This window comes from Aspergillus sydowii (genome assembly GCF_001890705.1).
Source record: "Aspergillus sydowii CBS 593.65 unplaced genomic scaffold ASPSYscaffold_4, whole genome shotgun sequence".
In the NCBI taxonomy this organism is placed as follows: Eukaryota; Fungi; Ascomycota; class Eurotiomycetes; order Eurotiales; family Aspergillaceae; genus Aspergillus; species Aspergillus sydowii.
In genome coordinates this window covers 1,177,715-1,205,591 of record NW_024467862.1, presented here as the reverse complement: position 1 = coordinate 1,205,591, position 27,877 = coordinate 1,177,715, and the positions used below count along the sequence as shown (strand labels likewise).

The window sequence follows — 27,877 nt, the reverse complement described above, 5'->3', positions numbered from 1 at the left end:
ACGGACATAAAAGAATTAAATAGTTACTCGGGAGATCTAAGAACAGTCGCATATAGAACAGGTCAAACAAGATATAGCAACGCGATCAATGAGCAGCACTGTAATAAAAGTAGACTACACATCAACCATTTTGAACAAGCACAAACAAAGCCTAGTCATAGTTAGATGAGGAGGTATCGCCGTGCCGAGATTCAAACCATTACCAAATCTACAGCATGATCATAGCAGCACCGGCGAAGAAAGCAGTAGCCACGTAGGCGCTAAGCTGGAAGACACCGACGTGGACGCTAGAGGGGGTGAGAGCAACTCCAGCACCGTCGGAGGTCTCAGAGTCGCCGCTGCCACCAGATCCACCGCTACCACCAGCGGTGGGGGAAGCGCTGACAACACCAGTACCCGCGGAACCAGCCTGCTCCAAGAGAGAAGAGCAAGCAGCAGTGGGCTCGCTGGTGCTTTGGGAGGAGGCAGCACCGTCAAAGTCACAGGCCTGGGAGTCGGATCCGTGGCCTTCGTAGTAGGCGTTCATGGCGAAAGAGAGCTGCTGCTCGGGAGTGCAGACACTGTAGGCACCGTACTCGCCAGTGGTGGCGTTTCCGTTGACACCCTCGCAGAACTTGCCCCCCTCGTAGCCGCAGACGGTACCGAAGGTCTGAGAGAGTTGCTTGCCCTTAATGTCACCCTTGGCAACACAGGTGAGGCTCTTCTCCATGCACTCACAGAGATCCTGGTTGGGCGAAGGGGGGAGAGGGGAGGCGGTGGCCTCCCAGCTCTTGCCGAGGGTAGGGCAGGATTGCAGGGCAGTGTTGGAGGGCTTGTATTCGCTCTTCTTGGTACCGGTGGGGGTTGCGGATGCGAGCTGCTTAGAGAGGTAGCTGAAGTCCTCGAGGGTCGAGGCCTTGCCGTCCTTGATGGAAACGAGACCTAGTTGTTTCGTTAGCGGCAGTTTGAATATTTACTTTGAGAATTGAAAATACCGTAGTCGTTCTCCTCCTGGAAGTACATGTAGACGATACCACCGGACCAGACGTCAGCCATCTTGTCACCATAGAGAGCCTCAACTTCAGTGAACTTGCGGGGCTGGACAGCGTTGCAACCGTATTCAGCGAAGAAGACGGGGATCGAGTAGTCACGGAACTCATCGGTACGGGACTTGTAGCCAGACTTCTCGTAGTTGGAGTCACCGCACCAGGAGTAGACGTTGTAACCCCAGAAGTCGATGCTCTCTTCCTTTTCGTTACAGTTGAAGAAGTTGGCCATGTCCTCACGGATGGACGAGTCGTCATTGGTAGCATAGCCAACACCGATCTCGCGGTAGTTCTTGGCCTTGATGTAACGCTTCATATCACGCACAGCAGCCTTGACGTAGGCGCTGGCACCGGTGGTCTTGGGGTTGTTTGAGACTTCGTTTCCTGCAAAGAATCCAAGGACGTTGCTGTATTGAGCGAGTTCGTCGACGACGGCGGTGTAACGTGTGTACAGATCGTAGTCCCACTTGGGGTCGTTACGGACGATAGACTTATCGGGAGAGGACAAGTCTGCCACAACGTAGATTCCGTTCTCACTGAGGAGGTTCATGCACTCCTTGTGGTCGCTCTTGGGGTCAATGGCGTAGACACGGATGGTGTTGGCATTGAGCTTCTTAAGCATAGGGACATCACGTTTGCACGCTTCGGCGTCGGCTAGGGGATCTTTGTAGTTGTCTGTGGAGGACTTTGGACCCGAGTATTCCTCTGCAAATTGTCAATAAAAGGCTTCATCGTCGCAATAATAGCCAGGTAAGCTACTAACGTTGGTAGGCGACACCACGCATGTAACTGAGGCAGTTCGTTAGCCAAGTTCAGTTATCTGAAGATGCAGGGAAGGCATATCATACAATTGGGTGTCATTGCTCTTGTAGAAGAATTTGGAACCCTGCAGACGACGTATCAGCAACTGTCACTACTTCCTCAAACCGTGTCCAGCTCAGCTGTATATGCGCCGTACCTTGATGACAATAGGGTCTAGGTCGGCGGCGAGAGCGCTGCTAGCAAAGAGGGCAGCACCCGCCAAAATGCTCGAAAACTTCATGTTGAGAATCTAGTGTGAATAAGAGGGCTAAGCAATGCGACCGCAGGGTCAGGACCTGGTGCTTGCAAATGGATGTATCTGATAGAAAGAGTGGCGTGTAAGACTAGCTTTACAAACAAAGGAATGGAGGTGTATTCGCTGTGGAATGTCTCGAAAAATAAGCTCAAGTGAGTGTAGAGGCGGAATAGCATTAAAATAGACGAATATAAAAAAGTAGAGGAGTAAAGAATGTCGATTCTCGAGAGAATGGCAGGAGAGGAAAAGTCGGAGGCAAGGGTCTTGGGCTGGGAGGGATTTCATACTTCCTCCACGGAGGACCCCAGGCACCAAAGAATCGCTGGTCAGCCTCAGGGACAGGCCACCACCCATCCAATTCGACGGAAAATGCACTCGATGATGACTGAGCCTGTCCACTCTTGCGTGCTCCTAGCGAAGCCAGCAGTGGCTGATCGTTGAGGATTTTCGGTGATATGCACTTCTGACGGCTATCATTTGCGCAGCCCTCCCCGTGGCTGCTCCACGACGGGATGCGCTGGTATCAAGAGGTCCGGCAACGCGCAAGCTGGTTCCACGGGGTTCGAGTTTCAGGGGAAGAAGGGTCTAAGAAAAGCTTATCTCTGTCCTCGCTCAGGGTGTATATAAATAGAGTCATTGGGATAATCCCTCTCACACAATTGCTTTCTGCCGTCTCGCGAGATTCAACTCAACAGTTGCGACTGCTCATTGGGTTTCAGTTTCGACCAGGAGAATGAGGTATCTGAGCGAGACGTGTGGAATTACGTGTAGCAACTGCGGTTGTAGCGTCAATACCGAATGCAGACGGCGCTGTCGAGTTTCATCCTCCGTTTCCATATTTTGCACGCACGCGACAGCCATGATGACGTCCAGAGGGTGGGATCTCATCTAGTCATATCACCGGTGCAAGATTGTCTTCAGCGAGATGCTTGCCAAGTCCTATGTACAACAGTCCATGAGACCATACTCCATGAACTCTCGGCATTGTGAGACTAACGGTATACTCTCGACTTCTCGAGCCTCGACAAGCAATGGACTCAGGGCGTGGCTCCACTGCCGAGTCGGGCCCAGCGGCCGTGCCCCTGGTGAAGCCGCATCATACATGTGGCAGGAGGACAGACTGCGACTGTGAGATCATGGCTCAGGTCGTTTTCAGACTCTGGATGGCTGAACCGGTGGAAAAGGATGACGATCTTTGTCGACAGTCCACAGGGGGCCAGGATCAGATCCATAGTCGACTGCTCCGCCTTCAGAGTTTGCGACCAGTAACCACTATCAACGGGGATCGTTTATAATTATATCCACGTCATTGAAGGCCGGGCAAGGAATACAGTTTAGATAGCGCGGGGTATCATTTGCATTGAAAAAGTAGAATATTCAAGATTGACTGTGCAGACTGCAGAGGTTGAGATATGAATATCACGATGGTCTTCGTGACTGTAAGTTTCGCTAGTAACGCTTTCTGAAAATACGCCCGCCAGCTCTGTAAGCCCTGTAAATTGGTCCATGGGTGTGTATTCAAAGCTTCAGGGCGCGCCCCTTTTCTCGAGCTGGCCCATCATCCATGGAACATCCGCACTGTGCACTTGCCACCCGCCCGTGAGTGGTGCCCAGTGCCCACACTATCCCAACCTCTCTCTGCTACGCTTGTTTCGAGATTGGTCCATGGGTTGCATTCTGAAACAATGAAGCTGCCGGTCAGCCAATCAGAAAATAGGGCTTGATGCGTTCAGACTCGGGGGCTCAGGTTCAGGTTGGTTGAGAGATCGACAGACAACGAAGAGACTTGTATCGAAGACGAACGTCTCGACACAGGGCGGTGTATGTTCTCTCATCACGTATGAGGACAGAGTATGTTGTGATATGTGGTTATAGCTAATTCAGTACAGTAACTCTAGCACTACGATATTTAGAAATTAGCAGTTCAATTCTGGCAAATGCGAACGGACGTACGGTGTAGCTAGAGGCATCCCTTGGTAATCTAATTTGCGATCGTCGTCAAAGAGTACGCGGCCAGCAATTAAGTTCTGCTTTTCGGATGCGTTAAATCCGTCAAAAGACAGTAGGACTTCAACCAATCAGGTGCCGTGGTCTAGTGAGTAACCTTCAGCTTTCCATTCAATTAAAATTTATATCTAACCTTTCCAAAGGTGGTATGACGTCACGTTGTGGCCGTGCCAGCCCCGGTTCGATTCCGGGCGGCGCCAATTGCTTTTTTTTGGCCTTCAATATTTTGTAGGCAAAATAGTACTAGAGTACTACCACATAACATTTAAGTACAATTAACCATCCCTTTTTTTGCTAAGTTACCTCGTAAGGTGGCCCATGACTCCTAGTTTCTAATACTATCCGTAGTATACCGGGTAAAACGGGACTTTGACTCTCAACATTTTCAGACCTATTAGATCATACTAACTGAACGATAAAATATCAAACATGCCCACCCTTCTTCGGACCAATTTCAAATCTAACCTCACCCACCATTTTCTTTAGATGCGGCTGCCAGCGGTTATATCGTACTGTATTGCATGTACGATGAAGCTGGATGTTTTTCCCTAGGACTGCTACGAGCGGTATATCTCTCTCTAGAGATCCAATCCACTCGGAGGCATATGGGTGGGTTATATAGTCTGGTGCCTGGCAAAACTCAACAAAAGCTTGCAGATCTTCAGTAGAGTCCAAAATCTTTTCCTTTGAAGCAGTTCGAAATATACCGCCGTCAGGGAACCTTTCATTGAGAAAAGTAAACAATAAAAAGTTGGCGTCATTAACAAGCGGGGGACAATTCTGCTGTGCTATTTGTTCCTTCGTGGCCTTTAGTGAGAGAATCTTCTGACCTTTAACGCCCCATTCCCTTTTTCCTTGAATGGCTTCCTTCTCGTCAATTACGTGACCACATTCCTGACGAACAGCCACCCAAAGATCGACTAGAAGTTGGCCTGGAGGTCTAGAAAGAAATGAAGTCCTTGGAATTGAGGCTTTAGAAGCACCTCTATCCCAAACGCTCAATGACCGAAGTGGACTTCCGCTGGCATCGACGATATCGAACCCCTGCTCTGTGAAAGACAATGCCCTCGAGTCCCGGCTAGATTGCGGGGCAGCAAATCGGGCAGTCAGAGTAAGACTTTTGTTGCTTCCGCCAGGATGTTTCCATCTCAACACAAATGTCCCATCATCTTTGACCCCAATGGGATGTCCCTGCATCTCCTTGGCTGTTAAGTAACGAGAAGGAAAAAGGGATGTACTATTTTTGGTGATCTTTTTTTGAACCCAAAAACCACATTTAATAACTGCTTCGCACATGTTATCTTTCACGGGAGCCTCTGTCGACGGTAGTGGATACCATGGAGGTCTTTGACTGTCGCAAATAAGAGCCTGAAGATAATCGCAGTCGGCAAGCTGACTCAGTATTCGTAAAAGATATGGTTGACCTGGTTGGAGAGGCAAAAATTGTTCCATCCAGTCACCTCTTCTATCTTCTGAATGAGGGATTGTCCAATGTAGTTCTCTTCTGGCCTGGGTCCAAATACTCTCTAGGTCTCGTCGTCTTTCATTGGAATATGCTTCGCCGACCGCCACACCGAATGATGAAATACGCCGAAAGTTATTTTCATCAAGAATCGCTATGCCATTTTTCTTTCCAAATACTGCCGTTAACCCTATAAAGAGGCCTTGGGGGTAAGCCACCACTCTTCCTCTAGAACCCCGAATGTTTGGCGTGCTGTCGTATGACTCTGCCTTCTCTGTTTGATATCCGTGCCATCTTCGGCTTTCTATCTCAGAGTAATCGAGGATATCTGCCGTCGGGTGTGCATTTGCCTTCCCGGATGTCATAGCGGCTATAGCAGCCTTGCCCGCATTCTCCATATTGGTCCGAAAGCGCGACCCTATCCCACTTTGTAGCTGACTTTCTACGTAATCCAGAATATCCATGCATAAAGCATTACGGGGGGGTTTCTGGGAAGTACCTGAATGCGCCTTTATGATCTTAGTTGCGCATGAGGCAACGAAGAAGGCAAACTGTATGCTGATATAAAAAAAGCGTAAATCAACAGGCGACCGAGAGCCATACTGGTGTTTCGCCGGGTGGCTTAGGGGAATGTGAATAAACGTATCATTTTCATCAGGTCCATAAAAGTGGGTAGCTAGTCGGCATGTACCGAGAGCGAAGAATGGTTTGACGCGCCTTGATTTGGCGTCAATAGATGTCAAGTTAGAAATTATAGCACTTGCGGCCTGCTTTCCAAAGGTTACCACGATGACTGGTCGCGTACACTGGAAGTAAGCTGTTAAAATGTTCAGAGAGGCTGCTTCGTCAGAATATTTGGGTAGAGGCATTGTATTGAGAAAAGCAAAAGCTTTGGACACGTCCTGAACTGGACCTGGATTATTATCAAAATGGTTGCTTTGTTCGGTGTTCTTAATGCGATAAACAATATTCCTGACAAGCCTGCTTGATTTGCTCGGCCCGTCGAGGAAAGAGCATCTAGCCTTGAAATGGGCGCCTGTGAGCTCTTCACCGAGGAAGGTCATGACAGTTTCTCCGAAGTATTGATATGGTTTTGCTTGGCGCTTGAAAACACCCCTTAGGGGTTCTCCTGTGAGGGGTGAAGTGGCACTCATTCCTGGCGTTCCAGCAAGCACTGTGGTAAATCGGCTAGTTAAACACGACCACTTTTCCTCGGGGAAAACACTGCATCCGGAGAGAAAATCTTTGAAGTATCTGGTACGAAGATTCCTGAAAATGGTTTCATCTTCCCCACTCGGTAAGTATCTGATATGGTTTCCCCCAGGCTGCAAATTCATAAGCGAGTGGCATCCGAGGAGATGAATCAGAACCGTCTCTGTGTCATCTGCATTGAGTTGACTCCCTATTTGTCTCTCATTTCCAAATCTTTCCAGTGAGATATCTGAAACTATGTGGATCTCGGCTCTGTGGAATACCTGGGGATAAGTTCGCTCCAGGTGACTTTGGAAGGCACCGAGTAGGCTGCTTTCAGACTTGTTGTTAAGATCATCTGAAAAACGTCTGAATGCACCTTCGTAGCTGGTTGTGGCACCGACATATCTAACAGTGAGTTCGCGTGACCCCGCTAGGAAGCTAGCAAATTTCCATTCATCCAATTCAGAAAATCTAAGTCCATTTTCCTGTATGGTCTTTGCAAGTTTGTAGAGCTGCAGGGGTGTAAACTTCCAGGAGCGAATGTAGAATAGATGCTTTCGAGGTCCGGGGCTTTTGTTGGTGGTGTCTTTTCTGGCCAGCGGGTTAAGACGCAAAACCCGGCCCAGATCCTCGTTTGAGAGCAGCATGGGCTGCGTGAATAATGTTTGCATTAATCGTAGGTTTTCCTTCGATCCATCTCCGTCTAGGATCATGCAGCTAAACCGTTCAAGGACCATGCTAGATACGTCAAGATTGTGTGAACTGAGCTCCGTTCGTATCATTTCCATCACTGTTTTCTTGCTTGTCTGGAAGCCATTCATGGTGACCAGCTCGTGGTGATACGGTCTATCACGATGAGCGGTAGACATGTGGGTGTGTTCACTGTAGTTTGTATGACGCGGTAGAGAGCTAGAGCGTTTTCTTGTGGGCAGTGACGATCGCATCATGAGCACGGACTTATGAGGGTAGAATCTGTAGAACATGGCGTAAGCAACCAAGCATGTATGGTAAAATATTGGGCATTCAACTCAGTAGCTGTGTCATTTGCAGGTTTGGTAGCTTGGGTTTGCTGCTTTTCAGGGTTGACCTTAGTATTGGCAGGTTGTGACGCATGATTAACTTCTATTTTTGCCATCTTGAAGGAGCGCGGCTGGAGAGCGTCGCCGGTATCCTCAGGTTCGCAGTTTCCAGGTGTGTCAGCACAGCGGTAGCGTTTCGCTGTACGCTCCAGACATAACCGAGACTGTCTGGTGTTTTTCTTATCTTCCTCGGAAACGTCCATCTTCATGGGTACTTGCGCCAAAATTGATATTACGGCAGCCTGGCCATAAGAGCCGGCCTTGTCTTCGAGGGGATTAGCTGAGCGGGTTGTTACTGTGAGAACGGGTTGTGTATCGAGACTGTGCGATTCTTCGGGTTCGAATCTTCATTAATTGGTTGCTCCAGTGGGTGTTGGGCACTGTTTCGGCCACTGACATAATTGAACCAGGTGAAGGAGTGGATTTGAAAACCTCATGGGCCTCGATTGCTGTGCGTCCGTTGGTTTCTCGATATTGGATGAGGAGAATGGGGGATCTGTTTTCATGTATAAGAAAACTGTTGCATGGTGAAGGGAAGCGGGTCACCACCGTTATAAATGTATTTTTCACTGCTGGTGCATGTCGCTCATCACCTCTGTGAGTGTATTCTGGTTTTCGGGTCTGTTGTATCCAATATCTTTGTCGACCATGTCACGCTTAGGGACATTGCTGAGCTTGCTCGAGGCCAGGGCAACACATCTTGTCGTCTTCTTTCAGGGAATCTTGAGATCTTGCCCGGGTGGTATGATATCTGTGGAAATGTCTCTACCAAGTCAACCTGAAAAAGGTGCATGAATTTCACTGAACATAGGTATGTGAGGCCTATTTATAACTTCATATTTTAACGCTAAGAATAAGCAAGCTTTCCTTGTGTGACCCTATATTGAATACTTCGTTTACTGTGCAAACGGCGAATGTCGACCTTGCCACTTCGACATTGATATGGGAGGGGAGGATTCACCGGGGACGACAATGTCGAGAAGTCTCACAGTGATGCTCAATGTTGCCAACCACTGGTGTTGTACTGTCACCTGGGGATATTTATGTTCGAGCTTTTAGCACGCACAATCAACATTATATATTTGTGGTTAACCTTCAAAAAGGGAAAACGGTCACACCAAACCAGAATACCACTGAGACCACTATAAAGGGAGCACACCCCACTAATATTATGTGTTGAATATCGCTACACAGCGAAACGAAGGGGTATGCTCATATCATATCCACCATGGCCCTGGCTCGTACCGGGTTGCAGGTGGTTTGTTAGGCCCGCCGTTGGTATAGAAATTAATACAACAACAATATCTCTTGTTCAAGCGTAGTTACCTAAGGAGTAAAAAGTTCGTACTGTAGCCGGTTAAAATATAAAACACAATTATAGAGTGCAGCCGTTCGTGATACCCTACTTTTGCAGGAACCAATTTTAGGCTCCCTTCAGAAGGCTGCTCGGCTACGAGAATACAAAGCCTGGGCTGTCTATCCTAAGTTTGAACGCTTTTCAACGCATGAGGTGCCGTGGTCTAGTGAGTAACACCGAGTTTGCCTCTTAATATAAACATATATCTAACCTACCTAAAGGTGGTATGACGTCACGTTGTGGCCGTGCCAGCCCCGGTTCGATTCCGGGCGGCGCCAATGTCTTTTTTTCTTTTTATTTTTTTTTCCCCTTCTTGTTTTGTATTTAATTCCCCTCTCCTCGCTAAAACAGAAAGCACAATGCAAAGTACTCTGTACACTATAGGCAGTATGCAATCTGAAGCAGACACCTCATGGCCAGTTGGCACACTAACATTCGTCGGTGTGACTCAATGACTTTCTTGCCTCTTCCCAAACACTCGCCTTTGCAAGTTTACAGTATATTTAGCTTTTATCTCAGAGGTCGAAAAGACGGACCCCCTGGGCTACGATACCTGCGAAACAAACCGTGGCAAAGTAGTGAAATGGGAGGCAGGTCCTTCGGTTTGTTGTCAGATGTCCAAGCAACTCACTCTTCCCACCCTCCCCCCCGTAACCACTGGCGAAGAATAAGCCCCAATGAACCACACCCTCCCGCCAGATGCCCCTCACAGCAAAATGCCCACCCAGAGCTGCAAGCCATGTCGCACTAATATCGACATGCATCCGCTTTCCGATCTGGAACCGTAACCCTGGAGCCGTTGATTTTCTTTTGTGACGCCTCTTTTTGGACAGAAGTAAATGCGACTGGGCTGGGTAGCCGAAGGCCAGCCATGTTGAATATCGTCATAGATGTTCGAAGATGAAGCGAGCTGCAACATAGACAATGAAAAAGGAATAGACGTAAAAGAAGGCACCAGACTGACCCTTCCCCAGAGGAACCCGGGCAACTGTGATTTTGACGATACTCTGGCAAGGGTAGGCGGGCTTCTACGGATACCTGGAGATTCTCACCTTTCCACGAAAGTCAAGATATCCAATCTAGGAACGACACCAGAATTCCAGATAACGTAGAAATACGGCGCTAACCTTACAGCGCTGTCGCTCTCCCGTCTAGCGCACCATGGAGGACAGACAAGCTTAGCATATTGACGAGCAGTGTCGGATAGCGGAGTGTTGGGTTCATGATGGACTGTTCTGTGGATACTTGGGTACTGGCGATCACAAAACAGGAGGAAAGTAATAATATCAGTTTAGTAAAATCCTGCACTTTTGTTATTTTTTGTAGTCTACCTATCTTAGGTCTTGACGCTTCCGAAGTACTCTGGAGGACGGGCCTTCCTTAAGCTGCTGGTGTGCAAGGTCATCGGCAAATCAAATCCTATTACATTGTACTGCGCCCTCAATAGAGTCCACAATTTGGCCGGATTGCTCAGCAAATAGGTGCCGTGGTCTAGTGAGTAATCCCTTAATCAACCGCATCATAAATGCATTATCTAACCAATCCAAAGGTGGTATGACGTCACGTTGTGGCCGTGCCAGCCCCGGTTCGATTCCGGGCGGCGCCAAAGCTTTCTTTTTTCACTTTTTTGTTTTGTTAACACTACTCCTCCATACATACTTCTGGAGGGCAGGTACCGAGAAATTCAAAAGTAAATTTACCAAGTACGAAGTCGACATCCAAGTTGGGAACTCCACAAATGCCGGGTCGCTGACGAGACACCCCGGTCCTGGCGATGGCTGGCCGAGCCCGATAGAAGAATGTCGGCACGGCACCCCTATGTAGAGATGGCAGTGGGCGCCCGGGTGATCCCCGCCACCAGAAAGATTGGTCTGGGATCTCTCCGGTGTCGTACAGTTGTGCGGACTACGGGGTGCCCTCGAGGAGGTACTCGGTGCAGAACGGGGATACTTTCAATTCTTGATTTAAGGAACAGATTTTATTACAGAATCCTCCTCGAGTGGTCTAACCATTTGGTGCTCACCTCAACTGTCGGGCAGCTCTGGTCGAGACCATAACAGAATTCAGTACGTGGGCCGAGTTGCGTACGCCATCAATGGATCATCCGAATAAGCACTGCTGGTTTCAGGGCCTGACTGAAGATCAGGATCTTGAATCTTGAGGAAACTGTTGCACTGGGGAGTCGGAATTGACATAATTGGAAAAGCACGTTGTTCTTGCAGGAAGTTCTGACGTGCTCCTTACAGACTACGTAAAAAGTACCTTTTTTTTTTAATTTTTCGCCTCCGATGATGTACGGAGTACGTTCATGTGGTTTTCAGTCTCACAGGGGAAGATGATATGGACTCCAAAGTCGTTTTCTGTTCCCGTTTCAGAGTGCGGGGCGTGTAAGCTTGGCAGATCGTGGATGATTACGATTTCAGGGGAGAAAGGCAAGCACAACGCCAACTCATGTCGCCAACCTTCCTTGGAGACTTGACTTTTGAGCCACCACCGGCAATTGGCATATCCATGAACGGAACCCACTCCTGGGCAGCTCCTGACACTTCCGGACGGCTTTTGTGGCTTGCTTTTATTTGCGGAAAACCTGGAAGGGGCTGTGAACTTTTTTAGGTCGGAGGACGATCAGACAGAGCCAGAACTCGAAGGAACTGGGCAGTCCATTCACTAATCGACAGCTAAACTTGGTGATTGCCACAGTGGGGTTGCTTAATTTCGTGAATGGCATTTGATTAGCGGTGGTGCGATCATGAAATCGACAGTGGAGGGCTGCTTTTATTGGACCGCTGGTGTTAAAATACACCTGGGTGGCTTTAAATTTCGAGTGTTGCGAGTCTTACAATTGCCCCATGGTTGAGAAGATAAAACAACCAGGAGGCAGGATGTGATAGGGGACAGGGTTAGAAATTGTCGAAATATCAGCGATCGGCCCTGAACTGGACCAGAAGATGGCTGGAAACAGCTGGAGCTAGGTGCGGTCTTGGAAATTTCTAACCTGGGACTGCCTCGATATCTTGGAACGGGTTTAAGATCTCAAGACACCCGAGGCCGACGGGCCGCCAGCACAGACGAGTGTCTATACAGACTACAGAGGATAGAAGCTTTACCACAGTTTTCATATGTATGTATGCGATCAACACGACGGGCTCGAGGGATGTAATATTATTAATGTAGTCTGTAGCTTCACAGCTGAAATCGGCGCCCGATCTTGGTGCAAGCTATTATTGACGTGGTATTTCTCCGCTTGGTGGCGAGTCCTTGGGAAAGGCTGGGAAACTGAATCGTCGAGGTTTGGTCCTGGCCAAGAGCTCAGGGTGACGCCGTAGTAATCATAATAAACAACCCACAAGAGTTCCATGCTTTACGCTTCACCATATTACGCATGCGGGGGCTTGTCACTCTGTCGCCACGCATAAACACGTCTCTTGAATGCTGTTGTATGGCAATTCGACTGTGAAGAATGATACTGAGCCCGCCCCTGCATACCAGATGAGAACGATACCATAAACGAGCGTAAGCAGAAGCCGGTAATCTGTTACAACCCCCACCAACGGTCTGTAGTGTAACTTGCGCCCATTGGCTCAATTGATAGGACAGCGGGTCTGGTTCAGGGGCGCTCCGGTGACATCCATGGATTCGCTCTCGCAGTTCGAGTAATTTGTTGGTATACCCACAGTGCAATGCATGCCTTGGAGAATTGATACATATCTAGATCCTCACCAGAGGCTGGACAAGCCGTTCGTCGGCCGTATTTGGGAACCTAGCAACTACAGTGAGAAAAGGGCAAAACCCCGAGGTCGTTGTAGTGAGACGGGAATTACCTCCGTTATTGAAGTTGCCTTGGGCGAATCGAACAATCGTCCGAAGGCAAGACGCTTCTCAGACATGAGAAGCCGATGGGATTGAGCACAGGGCACGAAGCGTACAGTAAAATACCACTTTGTGTACCAGTGGCACCGAGGACCCGCGTTCATACTGGGATTACGCGGAATCCCCGTCTTCAGCAAAGGAAGCGTAATGCTAATACGTATAATTACGCGCTTGATACCGAAGTGCTCCAGAACAAGGCCCGTAATCGCGTATCAAAACTGTAAATTAGCAGATCTAGAGCCCAAAATAGCAGCCCCCCTCCCAGCAGGCCAGCCAGTCTGATTTTCCCTGCTTGTCGGAGTGTTGGACAATCGATTCCCTTTTCACTCTCGCTGACCGTCCAACTCAAGCCTCCCTCCCTGCGTCCTTCACTTGGTTTCTTTCCTTTCTTTTCGCAGTTCGCTTTTCCTTCTTCCTGGTTTTTGAGTCCCAGTCCGCTCTTTTTTACATCGCTGTACTCGAAACCTAGGACTTCGACGTCGACGGACCCTTCTCCCCTTCCTTCCTTCTGCCTCTCGTTCGGGGAAAGAAGAGGAGGCGAGACTTTGTGGTTCTCCTTCCTGTATATTCAAACGGGATTCCTCTCGCTACTTCAACGCATCTTTCCGTTCGTTCATCAAAATTCGACGGCTTCTTGAATGCTCTGCGCGCTTGGCTAGAGCAGAATAAAGGACAGAAAACAACAAGGAATTTTTTTTCCTAGTTGAGCTTGATTTGTACCTAGGTAAACGGACAGGTCCGGTGCCTTCGAGCGAAAACGCCAAATTCGACGATATTCACGACGCGCCTGGTGCATTATCTCTTACTTCCGCTCGCCAATAACACTTGCATATCGCCTGTCCATACCATAATTAATCGAATTCGAATCTCGACTGAATTAATTTTTTAATGGGACACTGCTTCTGTGAGTCCGTGGTTGAATGCCTTGTTATCTTGTATATGATCAAAGAACTAATATTTGGAAGAGAACCTCAGTGACTGTTGTTAGCCAGAATGTCGGGCTACCAACAAGGCCATTATGATGATGGCTATGACCACCAGGGTCATGGCGACGCCTATTACCACGATGACCACAATGCCCATAGTGGTTATTATGATAGCCAAGATTATGGGGATGGCTACTACGATAGAGGGTATTTACCCCGTGCAATATACGATCTGGGATGACGAGCGCTGACATGTTATAGTGGCTATTACAACGATGGCGCCTATGCTCACGACGGTGGCTACTACGATGCGGGCCACCACGACGAGTACTATGGCGACCAGTACTACGACCAAGGACACGGACATGGATACGGGGGACGACGTGGTCGTGACTCTGAGGAAGAATCCGAAACCTTTAGTGACTTCACCATGAGATCCGAGACTGCCCGTGCCGCCGACATGGATTACTATGGTCGCGGAGATGACCGATACAACAGCTACACGGATAGCCAGTACGGGAGAGGCTACGGTTACCGACCTCCTTCCTCCCAGGTGTCGTACGGAGGGAATCGGTCATCTGGTGCGTCGACACCAGTGTACGGAATGGACTATGGCGGTGCTTTACCTGCCAGCCAACGATCTCGAGAGCCATTCCCGGCCTGGGCATCTGATGGTCAAGTCCCTGTTTCAAAAGAAGAAATCGAGGATGTCTTCATCGACTTGGTGAATAAGTTCGGTTTTCAACGGGACAGCATGCGCAATATGTACGACCATCTGATGACGCAGCTGGACTCTCGGGCCTCCCGCATGACTCCCAACCAGGCACTCCTGTCCCTACATGCGGATTACATCGGTGGAGACAATGCCAACTATCGTCGCTGGTATTTCGCAGCCCATTTGGATCTTGATGATGCGGTTGGGTTTTCAAACATGAAACTGGGCAAAGCAGACCGCAAGACCAAAAAAGCCCGCAAGGCTGCAAAGAAGAAGGCAGAGCAAAACCCCGAGGATGTGGAGGGCAACCTTGAAGCTCTGGAAGGTGACAACAGTTTGGAAGCTGCTGAGTACAGGTGGAAGACTCGAATGAACCGAATGTCCCAGCATGAGAGAGTGCGGCAACTGGCACTGTTCCTACTCTGCTGGGGTGAGGCAAATCAAGTTCGGTTCCTGCCTGAGTGCCTTTGCTTCATTTTCAAGTGCGCCGACGATTTTTACAACTCTCCAGAATGCCAGAACCGAGTAGAACCGGTCGAGGAGTTCACATACTTGAACGAGATCGTCACCCCTCTTTATCAATACTGCCGCGACCAGGGCTATGAGATTTTGGATGGAAAGTACGTTCGCCGCGAACGTGACCACAACCAGATCATTGGGTATGATGATATGAACCAACTCTTCTGGTACCCAGAGGGTATTGAGCGAATCGTGTTGGAGGACAAGACCCGACTTGTCGACATCCCAACTGCAGAAAGATGGACGAAGCTCAAGGAGGTCAACTGGAAAAAGGTATTCTTCAAGACCTACAAGGAGACTCGTTCCTGGTTCCATTTGGTTACAAACTTTAACCGTATCTGGGTCATCCACTTGGGTGCTTTCTGGTTTTTCACGGCCTACAATGCTCCCACAATTTACACACACAATTACCAGCAGCAGCTGAATAACAAACCACCACCTCAAAGGTATTGGTCGGCTGTCGGATTCGGTGGAGCTCTGGTCTCCTTCATCCAGATCTTCGCCACGATCTGCGAATGGCTGTATGTTCCCCGTCGTTGGGCCGGTGCTCAACACCTCACGAAACGATTGATGTTTCTTCTCCTGGTTTTCGTCATCAATTTGGCCCCTGGTGTCGTCGCCATTTGGTTTCTTGATAGTGTCGACCCCAAAATTCCTCTCGCTATCAGTATTGTGCATTTCTTCATCGCCCTTGGAACGTTTTTCTTCTTCGCCATCATGCCCCTTGGAGGTCTATTCGGCAGCTATCTGAAGAAACATGGACGTCAGTACGTTGCCAGCCAGACGTTTACTGCTAGCTACCCAAGGTTAAAGGGAAATGATATGTGGATGTCATATGGTCTCTGGGTCTGCGTCTTTGGTGCCAAATTGGCCGAGTCGTACTTCTTCTTGACGCTATCTATCAAGGATCCCATTATGTATCTTTCACCATGGCACCCTCATCATTGCCCCGGCATCAAGTACCTTAATGCCAAACTATGTCATTATCAGCCTCAGATTCTGCTTGGCTTGATGTTCTTTATGGATTTGACGCTCTTTTTCCTCGACAGCTATCTTTGGTACATTATTTGCAACACCATCTTCTCGGTTGCTAGGTCATTTTACCTCGGTGTATCGATATGGTCTCCCTGGAGGAACATTTTCTCGCGCCTACCGAAGCGTATTTACTCCAAAGTGCTTGCCACTACCGACATGGAAATCAAGTACAAGCCAAAGGTTTTGATCTCCCAGGTCTGGAATGCAATCATCATTTCAATGTACAGGGAGCATCTTCTTGCTATCGACCACGTCCAGAAACTTCTGTACCACCAGGTCCCGTCTGAGCAAGAAGGCAAACGTACCCTTCGAGCACCTACGTTTTTCGTTTCGCAGGAAGACCAGTCGTTCAAGACGGAGTTCTTCCCGCGCGGCAGCGAAGCCGAGCGTCGAATTTCATTCTTTGCGCAGTCGTTGTCAACCCCAATGCCCGAGCCTCTGCCTGTTGATAATATGCCAACTTTCACGGTCCTGATTCCCCATTATAGTGAAAAGATCCTCCTCTCCCTTCGCGAAATTATTCGTGAGGATGAGCCATACTCCCGTGTCACCCTACTCGAGTACTTGAAGCAACTTCACCCACACGAGTGGGATTGCTTTGTCAAGGACACAAAGATTTTGGCAGATGAAACTTCTCAATTCAACGGCGACGAAAAGAGCGAAAAGGATGCGGCAAAGAGCAAGATTGATGACCTGCCATTCTACTGCATCGGTTTCAAGTCAGCTGCGCCAGAGTACACCCTTCGTACTCGCATCTGGTCCTCGCTGCGTTCCCAGACTCTTTACAGAACCATTTCCGGATTTATGAACTATAGCAGGGCTATTAAGCTGTTGTACCGCGTTGAAAACCCAGAGGTCGTTCAAATGTTCGGCGGCAACTCGGAGAAATTGGAACGCGAACTGGAGAGAATGGCTCGTCGCAAGTTCAAGATTTGTGTGTCCATGCAACGTTACGCCAAATTCACCAAGGAAGAACGGGAGAACACTGAATTCCTCCTCCGTGCGTACCCGGACCTTCAGATTGCGTACCTTGATGAAGAGCCCCCGGCCAATGAGGGCGAGGAGCCACGCCTCTACTCTGCTTTGATCGATGGACACTGTGAGCTACTTGAGAATGGTATGCGGAAGCCCAAGTTCAGAATCCAGCTGTCCGGAAACCCGATTCTTGGAGACGGCAAATCTGACAACCAGAACCATTCCATCATCTTCTATCGTGGCGAATATATTCAAGTTATTGATGCCAACCAAGACAACTACCTCGAAGAATGTTTGAAGATCCGTAGTGTCCTTGCCGAATTTGAGGAACTGACGACTGATAACGTTTCGCCCTACACGCCCGGTATTGCATCTGCATCGGAAGCTCCTGTTGCTATTCTTGGTGCCCGTGAATACATTTTCTCCGAGAATATTGGTGTACTTGGTGACGTTGCTGCCGGTAAAGAACAGACTTTTGGTACTCTCTTTGCTCGTACCCTTGCTCAGATCGGCGGAAAGTTGCACTATGGTCACCCCGATTTCCTGAATGGTATCTTTATGACAACCAGGGGTGGCATCTCCAAAGCCCAGAAAGGTCTCCATCTTAACGAAGATATCTACGCCGGTATGAACGCCATGATTCGTGGTGGCCGCATCAAGCACTGCGAGTACTTCCAGTGTGGTAAGGGTCGTGATCTTGGATTTGGCTCTATTCTTAACTTCACGACCAAGATTGGTACTGGTATGGGCGAACAAATGCTTTCAAGAGAGTATTACTACCTGGGTACTCAACTGCCTCTTGATCGGTTCCTGTCCTTCTACTATGCTCACCCTGGGTTCCACATTAACAACATGTTTATCATGTTGTCTGTGCAAATGTTTATGATTGTCCTGATCAACCTGGGAGCTTTGAAGCACGAGACCATCAACTGCAACTACAACTCTGACCTTCCCGTCACCGATCCTCTTATGCCCACGTTCTGCGCCCCTCTTACACCCGTTATCGACTGGGTCAACCGCTGTGTTATCTCGATTTTCATCGTTTTCTTCATCTCGTTTGTCCCACTGGCGGTACAGGAATTGACCGAGAGGGGAGTGTGGCGTATGGCAACGCGGTTGGCCAAGCATTTCGGATCTTTCTCTTTCATGTTCGAGGTGTTCGTATGTCAAATTTATGCGAATGCTGTCCACCAAAATCTTTCTTTTGGTGGCGCCCGGTACATTGGCACGGGTCGTGGCTTCGCAACTGCTCGTATACCGTTCGGTGTCTTGTACTCTCGGTTTGCGGGACCATCGATCTACGCTGGATCTCGTTTGCTGCTCATGTTGCTTTTCTCGACATCAACTACGTGGACCGCGTCCCTGATTTGGTTCTGGGTTTCCCTTCTCGCTCTGTGCATCTCTCCATTCCTCTTCAACCCCCACCAATTCTCCTGGAACGACTTCTTCATCGATTACCGAGACTATATTCGTTGGCTTTCACGTGGTAACTCTCGCTCACATGCATCGTCTTGGATTGGCTTCTGTCGCTTGTCACGTACCCGAATCACCGGTTACAAGCGCAAGCTCCTCGGTGTGCCATCGGAGAAGGGATCGGGCGATGTTCCCAGAGCTCGCATCACCAACATCTTCTTCAGCGAAATCATCGCTCCCCTCGTCCTTGTTGGTGTCACTATCGTTCCATACTTCTACATCAATTCTCGGACTGGCGTTGATAAGAACGAAACTACAACTCCTGATGCCATTATCCGTATTGCAATTGTAGCATTCGGTCCTATTGGTATCAATGCCGGTGTTGCTGGTGCGTTCTTTGGTATGGCTTGCTGCATGGGTCCTCTTCTGAGCATGTGCTGCAAGAAGTTTGGTGCTGTATTGGCGGCTATAGCCCACGCAATTTCCGTCATAATTTTGCTTGTTATTTTTGAGGTTATGTTCTTCCTTGAGAGTTGGTCTTGGCCGCGGTGCGTCATGGGGATGATCGCCATGGCCGCTATACAACGCTTCTTCTACAAGCTTATAATCTCTCTTGCTTTGACAAGAGAATTCAAGCATGATCAGTCCAATATTGCCTGGTGGACTGGAAAGTGGTACAATATGGGTTGGCACTCGCTTTCTCAGCCGGGCAGAGAATTTCTTTGCAAGATCACGGAACTGGGCTACTTCGCAGCAGACTTCGTCATTGGCCATGTTGTCTTATTTGTCATGCTGCCTGCCCTGTGTATCCCCTATGTCGATAAGTTTCACTCTGTCATTCTCTTCTGGCTGCGTCCGAGGTAAGATTTCCCACTGTTCTCCATTTTTGATGGTTCGTTTCTAACGTAAATATAGCCGGCAAATCCGCCCTCCGATCTACTCGCTCAAGCAGTCTAAGCTTCGAAAGAGACGGGTGGTTCGTTTTGCTATCCTGTATTTCGTCATGCTTGTCCTGTTCCTTGTTCTCCTTATTGCGCCCCTGGTTGCTCGAAACCTGGATGTTGTCAACCTTGACAGCATAGCGGGCGGTAGCGACATACTCAAGGAGCTAATCCAGCCGCTTGACAAGAACAACAACGACACCATGTCCAGTTATACCGGCTCTGGTATCCCCAAGGGTATGGAGCCTGTTGCGTCGCCCGGAACCTACAAGCTGCTGTAGAGATCGCCTTGTCTCTTCAAACTACATTCTGCTACATTATTTTGTTTGATATGAAACATGGAAACGAGATGTATAAAATGTCCAGCGCATTGGTGCTGCTATTGTGTTGAGCCCGTTGATTATGTTTCTCATTCCTTGTTATTTTCCTTCTCGCCGGAATCTCTACGGGAGATGGTTCCTGTGAGATTTAATGGATGCAATATTTATCGGCTCGTTTTGTATTCGCAAGGTGTATTGTTGTTTTGTCCATTGTGTGAAATTATTAGACCGGCAAATTTCCATATATTGCTCTCGTTTGTTCTTAAAAATCCGTTCAATGTTAAAAGAGTTAGTACCAAGTAGTCTACACCGTAGCTAAACTCGAAGTCCCGGGGCAACTTGATGCTGTGTCACGTGCCGGGTTCACTCGGGAATCGAGACCGCGTAGGTTTGAAACCACCATAATCAGTGCTTCAGCCCATACACCCCTTTCGATTCAGTTTTCATTTTTCTTCCTAGGTTGATGGTATCATTCTTGTTGTGAAATCTTTGCTACCATATTCGGGCTCACTTTTCTTTCGCGCTGCATGCGCGTCCGCTGATTACTTTTCATCATGGATATCCAGGAGACCCAGCGTCTCCTTTCCGAGTATCTTCATGAGCTTGCCAATTTATTCCATCGCGTTCCAGGGTCAGCGATTTTCTTGCGCTATGTGAAGTCTAGTTATCAGAACGACCCCATTCGCTCCGCTGTCGAGCTGTTCCTATTCCTGTTCGCGGTCCGCTATTTGCTCGCCCCGAAATATTCCACAAAGCCTGGCGTGGTGCAACTTTCGGAGGATGAAATCGATGATCTGGTGGATGAATGGACACCGGAGCCGCTCGTCGGAAAGACGACCCCGCTAGAGGAAATGGAAGTCGAGAAGAGAACAGTCATTGTCGGGTATTAACCTTGAAGCCCTACTACCCCCTTTGGAATTACGGTTCGCAGTGCTGATGCCTAGAAAATCATACAGCCCGGTCGGTCCTAAATCAAAGCTATCGAACGGTCGAACGGTGACAAATCTTGGATCTTACAATTTCTATAACTTCAATACGAATGAGGCGATCAAAGAGAAGGCGATCCAGACACTCCGCAACTACGGTGTTGGACCTTGCGGTCCCCGCGGTTTTTATGGTACTCAAGACGTCCACATGAAGACCGAGGCGGATGTTGCATCTTACCTTGGTACTGCGTCTTGCATCATCTACTCTCAAGCATTCTCGACCATATCTAGTGTGATTCCGGCGTTTTCGAAACGTGGAGACATTATCGTTGCGGATAAGGGCGTGAACTTTGCTATTCGGAAGGGTATTCAGATTTCTCGGAGTATCGTCCGGTGGTATGAGCATAATGATATGGAGGATCTGGGCCGGGTTTTGGCAAAGGTCACCAAGGAGCAAGCAAGAAAGCCCCTCACCCGCCGATTCATCATTACTGAAGGTTTGTTTGAGTCGTATGGTGACATGGTTGACTTGCCTAAGATCGTTAGTCCCCCTCTTTTTCGCCCTTCTATTTTCTTTCTTTTTGAACTGCGTAGCTGACAGGGAGTTTAGATCGAACTCAAGCTGAAGTACAAATTCCGACTAATCCTCGACGAGTCCTGGTCATTCGGTGTTCTCGGGAGGACAGGACGCGGTATCACTGAACACCAGAATGTGGACGCAGCCGAGGTCGACATGATCGTGGGTTCGCTGGCCGGCCCACTAGTCGCAGGAGGAGGATTCTGTGCAGGCTCGGAGGAGATTGTCCACCACCAGCGTATTTCGGCCGCTGCCTACACGTTTTCGGCGGCACTTCCTGCGCTTCTATCTACTACTGCCAGTGCCACGATCAATGTTCTGCAGAACAGCCCCGAAACAGTATCGCAGTTGAGGGACCTTACAAAAGTTATGTGGTCCCAGCTTGACCCTCGCAGCGATTGGGTATACTGCACAAGTGCACCTGAGAACCCGATCATGATCCTCGTTCTTAAGCCCGAAGTGATTGCTGCAAAGAGGCTTTCCCACGAAGACCAGCAATTTGTGTTGCAGGATGTGGTAGACGAGGTATGATCTGCTCTCCACCTAAATAATCACCGTCGAAAATACTGACTTCTTTTGACTAGTGCCTCGCGAACGGTGTCTTAATCACGCGCCTCAAGTGTCTCGATGACAACTTCGAGCCAAAGCAAAAGGTTCCTGCCGCCCTGAAGGTGTGCGTTACGATCGGCTTGACAAAAAAAGAGATCGAGAAATCAGGGACTATCATCCGTCATGCGATCACAAAAGTTCTCAGCAAAAGGAAGTAACAGCAGCACCTTGCCATTTGCTCAGAACGTGGTCATGACATCCTTAACGCGACCATGATTATAGCTCGCCCGCTCTACCTTCTACGTGATGATACTTCTTCCTCTTACACCATTATTGTATAGAGTAAAATTTCTGTGCCGACGCTTTGCTTTTTTCGGGCTCAACTGACTGCGCTTACGCACGAATATGGGACCGTGACACGGAGCCTAAGTACTTGTACTATGGATATACACGCCAACTTCTCTTCCTTCTCCTCGCGGCCAGCGGAATTAGCACCCTACCTACTACCTAATAATCGTTTCGTGTCGAACTTGTTTTCTCCATTCTTTTTTGGGGCCCTTCCTCTGGCTCCTGTTTGGCACTGTTGCATTATTAGAGCTTATATTATTTAATCAAAATCCGCTTCTTTTTATTATTTCCTTTTTGCTCTCCAAGTTAATATTTTTAGGCCGTAGGTAAATTGCATGTGGCCATGTCCTAAAATCCTCTAGCCTGGGCTAAGCTTAAGCCTTCCGTGGACGTTGCCCTAACTAAAGGCCAGTAGTTACTCAACCGTGCACTAAGTTAACTGCGTGATTGCAGAAGAAACTCAAGAAGACCTACGAAGATGTAATTTCCCTATGTAGTGTACTTGAAAAGATCCTGTTATCATTTTTGGCAAGAGTTAGGTAGCCTAATTGTGTCAATCTACATCAAAATGCGCTCGCCGAGCTAAGGCAAATCTATTTTACTAGTTGACAGTAAGTCATAGTGACCGGCACCATGATACTATTGATGTCGATGATCAAGCACTCTGGTCGAGATGGATATTCATGAACGACCAAGAGAGAGAAGAAGACCAGACTGGACACCATCATCAAGCTAGTTAGCGTGGAAATAAAAGTAACGAATGATCAGAGATTCCCAATGCCCCAGAACTTTTCTGCGCCAAACGTCCACTCGTTATCTTCCTTCCAAAGATCATCAAATGCGCTAAAGAGAACGAGATTTTCCTGATCCTTCCCGAAAGTCTGGCGCAGACTGTCGATGGCCTTCCGTTGGTTATCTGGATTCGGTATGGCTTTGCCATTGTTTTGCCCGGCGTGCGGCCACCCTGACTCGGTTATCATTGTGCGTTTACCGCCAGAAATCGCGGAGAGACGATGCGCGATATCGCGGACGTAGGAGCCTGCGTTCGCTGGTGTTTGATTTGCGTCGAAGAATGCGTGGCAGTTGGCAGCGCAGTAATCCGAGGCGCCGCATAGTTCGGGGTGTTCGAACACCTTGGAGAATGTGTCAACTGTTACAACGGGCCCGCTGTACCCGCGGCTACGGAGGTAGACACGGGCGTCAGCGACAGCATTGGTGACCTCTGCAGCGGAATTCTGCCGGCGGTTGAGGAGTTCATTTCCAATTGAGACAGTGTGGAGGGTGGAAAGGTCAGGTTTTGCCGCGTCAATGATCACATCGAGACTGGCGTGGAGATTCTGGAGTTCATAGAGACCTGCGAAGACCTTCATCTGGTGACGGCGTGCGGCAACAATGACTTTACGGGTTTGATCGCAGTCTATGCCATAGATACGAATGAAGGAGTAATGGCTTAGCCTGTCGACATCCTTGTTTACCTGGGCTTGGTCTTTGCAGGTGTTGTCGGAATTGTAAGGTGAGTACGAAATTCCGAAGCGTCGGGGGTTTCCTTTGGGTTCAGCCTTTCTATCTTGTGGGAGATTGCCGTTCACCTTTTTGTTGACATGGGCATCGGTTGGGAGCATAGGTTCAAGGTTATGCGGTGCCTCTGTATTAGGAACAGCTAGGATAGGAGGAAGGGTTGCAGGCGCCTATATACGGAGTTAGCATCGTTGGCTGTCATATTACATGTTACATGTACAAATACTTGCACTGTCGGCAGTTGCAGTTGGCGTGATGGTCTCAACAGAAAGAGTCCGTCCATTTTCGTCGACGGTGACCTCGATTACTGCCTCAGAAGCAGCGATGACACCCTCATTGTCAATGGGAATAGCAGCAGCAAGATAGCTGAGCAAAATCACAGAAAGGAGGATAATCCACTTCATTTCTTGCCAAGGCAGTGGATTGTCTGCGTTTTGGTTGGCGTGGTTGCTGTTTTGATTCAAAAGCCGTGTGAGGAACGAAAGTCGGATAGGGATGGGAGTGAGAGTAGATTCAGCAACAAAGAAGAAAAATGGCAATGGAAATGTAAAGAAGAAGAAAATTTATCCCAGACGCAGAATGGGTCTTCGCTAGAGACTGAGAAACACCGAGCAATTCACTCCATCACCATTCATAGTAGAGTGGGACTGGACTGTTTGAGGCCTCTTCCCACTTTTGGGTTAAGTTCAAATTTGGGGAAACGAGATTTTAGAAAGAAGATCGATAAAAGCCGTGGAAGGAATGTGGTGGATGAATCTCGATTGCGCAGGAATGCTCGTCTCATACTTCGTTGAGCCGGGGTGATGTGGAATGAGCCAGCATCCCATCCCTTCATTTTTGGCCGCTTTATCCAAGGCACACATTGCAGAATCCTTCTTTGCGAGCTTCTTAACTTTTAGGTCAGATGAGAAATGTGCTATGCAGCCAAGGTTGATTTGAAACTCGGAAGGAGGCTTTTGCTGATATGAGCATCCCTTTTGAGACTACTTTGCTGGTATCGAATCGGAATAGATCTCATTATATCGGCGCTGAACTTGATATGGAGCGTCAGTACAAGATATCATACTTCCGATGGATGCATCGCATACCTAAAAGTGTGTGACCCCCTGTCCAAATCAGTTGCTGGAGTGGTGCAACCTGGTGGTAGCTATCTAGGCATGCAAGTCAAGTGTTCAAAGCCCATTCTATCACAATCAAACTATAACCAAGCCCATTAAGAATAGGTTAACCAAGAATTACCCTCCAAATAAACCCCAATCTGTAACTTCCAACTTCTTCGCTAACTCATCAATAAGCCCGCTGGCTAATTCCTCCTCTTCGGACAGCCCTCTCGGGTCGCCCTTCTCATTAAACTCCTTGTGCGGGACGTTGAAGAAAACCAAAACATCGCTCTCCTGTTCCTCGAGTCTGACAAGCAGATAATGAACACTCACACTCGATTCCAGTCCTCCATCTGTACTTGACCCGGCAGGAGCACCTCCGATAGATGGCGCAACACCGGAGCGTGCCGTGGGCGAAGTCATCTGTGCCACACCTTTATATGCTCTCGCACCAGGTATTTTCTGTATGGAGACATGGTGCGGCGGAGTTACGATCCGCAGGATATCTCCATCGTCATCACGGATATCATGTAAATGGTACAGCGCTGCCGCTTTATCGACGGTTTCGGGTGTAGCTTCGGGATTGGGCCCTAGAATCTCGAGGATTTCTTGGTTTGGGGTGGATTGCAGGGCAGAGAGAGCTGTTCCCTGTGAAACGCGCTCGTTTATTTCGAAAATGAGATTTGAAAGGGTGACACGGGACAGAAAGAGCTCCTGGTGGTCTGGAATTTGACGTAGGTTGCTATTGCGGACGATTGTTAGTTGGCCGGGTTGCTTGATGGTGGGGTAGCTTGATCGACGTTACCTTGCATCGAGCCAGGTCTCTGGGATTATAGCCTTTATGGCACCGCCATAGAGATCTTGCGATTTGAATGTGGCCATGGTGAGGTGTGGAAGAAATATTGATGCTTGAAGAGAGGTGTGTGAAAAAAAGACTTGTAACCGGTGATCCCTCCACTGACTGATAAGGTTGCTGCCCCGCCCAGGCTCCAGGCCCGGCAACAGCTGTCCGCATTTAGTAACGAGCTCTTGAGCCTATTTGATCGACAGCCTACGTTATAACTGCCCCCTGGGGCTTTAAAAAGCTTCGTTCTTGGTCCTGGCGATCATGGTGAGGGTTTAATATTGCTGGCTAGGTAGCCAGGCGATCAAAGAACGCCGAATGATATCTATGCTGTTATGTACTTGTATGCAATTCCAACAGGAGTTTTTGGTCGTATCTCTACATATTCAAAAGCTCCTCGACGTAATCATCCAAAGCAATCATCCGGAACTGACTTCCCCATCGAGAGCGGAATTCCTTCGTCTGATAAGCATAGCTTGTCACTTGAGAGAAGCTAACTAGCTCAACTTTCCAGCCACGTTGAAGAGCTCGCTCAACCATTCGCATGAAGCCACCGGAAAACTCCGCTTCAGCAGCATCTCCCGTGGCCAGCACGATCGTTGCCGGTTCATCCGTGTCCAACAGGCTTTCCAGGATCTTTAGGTGTAGAATTTCGTCCACCCCTTGCTCGACCCAACGCTCTCCGGGACCATCGTTCGTCTCAGAACTATGGCCACCGTGGTGAGGCGTCACCTTAGGATTTTTCCGGAACTTCAGCTGACGAGAGGTGAGCTGTTTGGTTTTTTGCACCCGGTTTAAGATGTTTGCTTCGTAACCGAGTTGCTCGCTTTCGCTTATAGCTGCGATTCGGTCGGAGCCAACAAGGACTCTCTTCGCTGCCGGCCGCCCGCGTTCTAATATCAAGGAGAAATTTTGATAGGAGAGGGGAAGGCGGCGAATCCTGGTCTGAACGGGTATGTTTCGCGAGATTTTCATCGTATCGTGAAACCCGACCATGATCTTGTAAACTAGTTAGTTAATTTACAACAGTATTTGGTGTATGAAGCCACACTTGCATTTGACATATCAACAAACACATGTACTGGGCGGAACGAAATATCATGCTTCTTTGACTTCTTCGACCGCCCAGCTTCCACGAGATGTTCTGCATAATCGGGAAAATCCTTCAAAAGTTTGGTCAAAAGTCCAACCCGCTGATCTGCTGCGGTTTTGTAGGCAAGCGGCTGCAAACGAGGCACACCGGCGATGGGAGGATATTTGAGAGGGTTCGGAGGTAAAACTTCATTTAGTTCATCAAAAGACGATGGGGGAGTCTCGAAAGATCCTGCTCTGGCTTCTGAAACACCGACCTGCGGTGGGATCATTGGAATGTTTCGCGGACGTGACAGTGGAGTGTCAAAAACACTGGGAGAGCTATCTGACTCCCCTTCAGCGTTGCTTTCTGATAGAGTAGCTTCATTGTGTGTTATATTTCGCTGGCTGCGCCGTCGCGCCGTGGTGCTTGACTCGACCCCGGCCGTGCCACCATGCAGACATGGCCGAAGATCGTACGTGTCGGTGAAGTTAAGTACTGGTGCTCGTTTCGCGGAGGTTTTGGACGTCGACACTGGTGTTTCAACCGAGGTGCCAGGAGCCGATGGCCGTTTGAGTATAACGGTAGGTTGCTTGCGCAGAAAAGACTGCTTTGGTGACTCTCCAATCTCGTTACCAGGGGTATTGCCCTTCGAGGCAGTTGACGTACTAGGGGTACCCAGTAACTCCCACAGAGAGCCAAAGTCTCCTAGCTTGGGTGAGTCGACGCTCGCATCGTTCAGCAGTTGTTCCTGGGTTCCTAGTTTGCCAACGTCATTGACAACCTTGTGTGACGCAACTGAAGACACGGGACAATCCGTGGGGCTTTCGCGGGTCGATTGATTCCCGGCCTGACATGACGGCGATTGCAAGAGGTCAATCACCGGAGTGAAATCCCAGTTCGATGTTGATGTAGAGGATGATATCATTGACAAATTCTGATGTGTGTTGTGTTGGAATCAGTGTATTTTTTTTATTTTTTTTGGTTCCTGTGTATATTGAAGGCCGGGCGACTAGGCTCACGGCGAATGATGATGGCTGTAGTGATC

The 27,877-nt window shown here is 48.7% G+C and overlaps 7 protein-coding genes and 1 pseudogene across 8 annotated transcripts; 4 read left to right on the top strand and 4 right to left on the bottom strand.

Annotated features, from left to right (window-relative positions):
• Positions 1-208: 208 nt before the first annotated feature.
• On the bottom strand, positions 209-2,067 carry ASPSYDRAFT_148913 (glycoside hydrolase family 72 protein; the record flags this gene model as incomplete). The annotated part of the gene is made up of 5 exons (XM_040841850.1): positions 209-921; positions 975-1,730; positions 1,789-1,814; positions 1,874-1,911; positions 1,984-2,067. The coding sequence occupies 5 exons, from the start codon at positions 2,065-2,067 to the stop codon at positions 209-211; spliced, it is 1,617 nt and encodes a 538-aa protein (XP_040703547.1).
• A 2,344-nt stretch (positions 2,068-4,411) lies between these two features.
• ASPSYDRAFT_894554 (uncharacterized protein) lies at positions 4,412-8,054 on the bottom strand. Its single transcript, XM_040852170.1, has one exon. It carries the CDS (start codon positions 7,726-7,728, stop codon positions 4,513-4,515), a length of 3,216 nt encoding a protein of 1,071 aa, XP_040703546.1. The 5' UTR covers positions 7,729-8,054; the 3' UTR covers positions 4,412-4,512.
• A 237-nt stretch (positions 8,055-8,291) lies between these two features.
• On the top strand, positions 8,292-9,071 carry ASPSYDRAFT_44126 (uncharacterized protein). Its single transcript, XM_040846796.1, has 2 exons — positions 8,292-8,635; positions 8,687-9,071. Exon 1 carries the CDS (start codon positions 8,382-8,384, stop codon positions 8,604-8,606), a length of 225 nt encoding a protein of 74 aa, XP_040703545.1. The 5' UTR covers positions 8,292-8,381; the 3' UTR covers positions 8,607-8,635; positions 8,687-9,071.
• Positions 9,072-9,333: 262 nt separating this feature from the next.
• ASPSYDRAFT_t77 lies at positions 9,334-9,459 on the top strand (annotated as a pseudogene). The gene has a single exon. The product of its transcript is annotated as a tRNA-OTHER (tRNA).
• A 4,585-nt stretch (positions 9,460-14,044) lies between these two features.
• Positions 14,045-19,856, top strand: ASPSYDRAFT_149261 (1,3-beta-glucan synthase; the record flags this gene model as incomplete). Its single annotated transcript, XM_040841885.1, has 3 exons — positions 14,045-14,184; positions 14,239-19,494; positions 19,550-19,856. The coding sequence occupies 3 exons, from the start codon at positions 14,045-14,047 to the stop codon at positions 19,854-19,856; spliced, it is 5,703 nt and encodes a 1,900-aa protein (XP_040703544.1).
• A 454-nt stretch (positions 19,857-20,310) lies between these two features.
• On the top strand, positions 20,311-22,572 carry lcbA (serine C-palmitoyltransferase subunit lcbA). The gene is made up of 4 exons (XM_040846795.1): positions 20,311-20,778; positions 20,852-21,362; positions 21,432-21,923; positions 21,983-22,572. Exons 1-4 carry the CDS (start codon positions 20,450-20,452, stop codon positions 22,163-22,165), a joined length of 1,515 nt encoding a protein of 504 aa, XP_040703543.1. The 5' UTR covers positions 20,311-20,449; the 3' UTR covers positions 22,166-22,572.
• A 219-nt stretch (positions 22,573-22,791) lies between these two features.
• scw4 (putative cell wall glucanase (Scw4)) lies at positions 22,792-24,123 on the bottom strand. Its single transcript, XM_040846794.1, has one exon. The coding sequence runs from the start codon at positions 23,915-23,917 to the stop codon at positions 23,060-23,062; it is 858 nt and encodes a 285-aa protein (XP_040703542.1). The 5' UTR covers positions 23,918-24,123; the 3' UTR covers positions 22,792-23,059.
• Positions 24,124-25,048: 925 nt separating this feature from the next.
• ASPSYDRAFT_57278 (uncharacterized protein) lies at positions 25,049-27,757 on the bottom strand (the record flags this gene model as incomplete). The annotated part of the gene is made up of 4 exons (XM_040849345.1): positions 25,049-25,655; positions 25,719-25,870; positions 26,256-26,756; positions 26,813-27,757. The coding sequence occupies 4 exons, from the start codon at positions 27,755-27,757 to the stop codon at positions 25,049-25,051; spliced, it is 2,205 nt and encodes a 734-aa protein (XP_040703541.1).
• Positions 27,758-27,877: the final 120 nt, after the last annotated feature.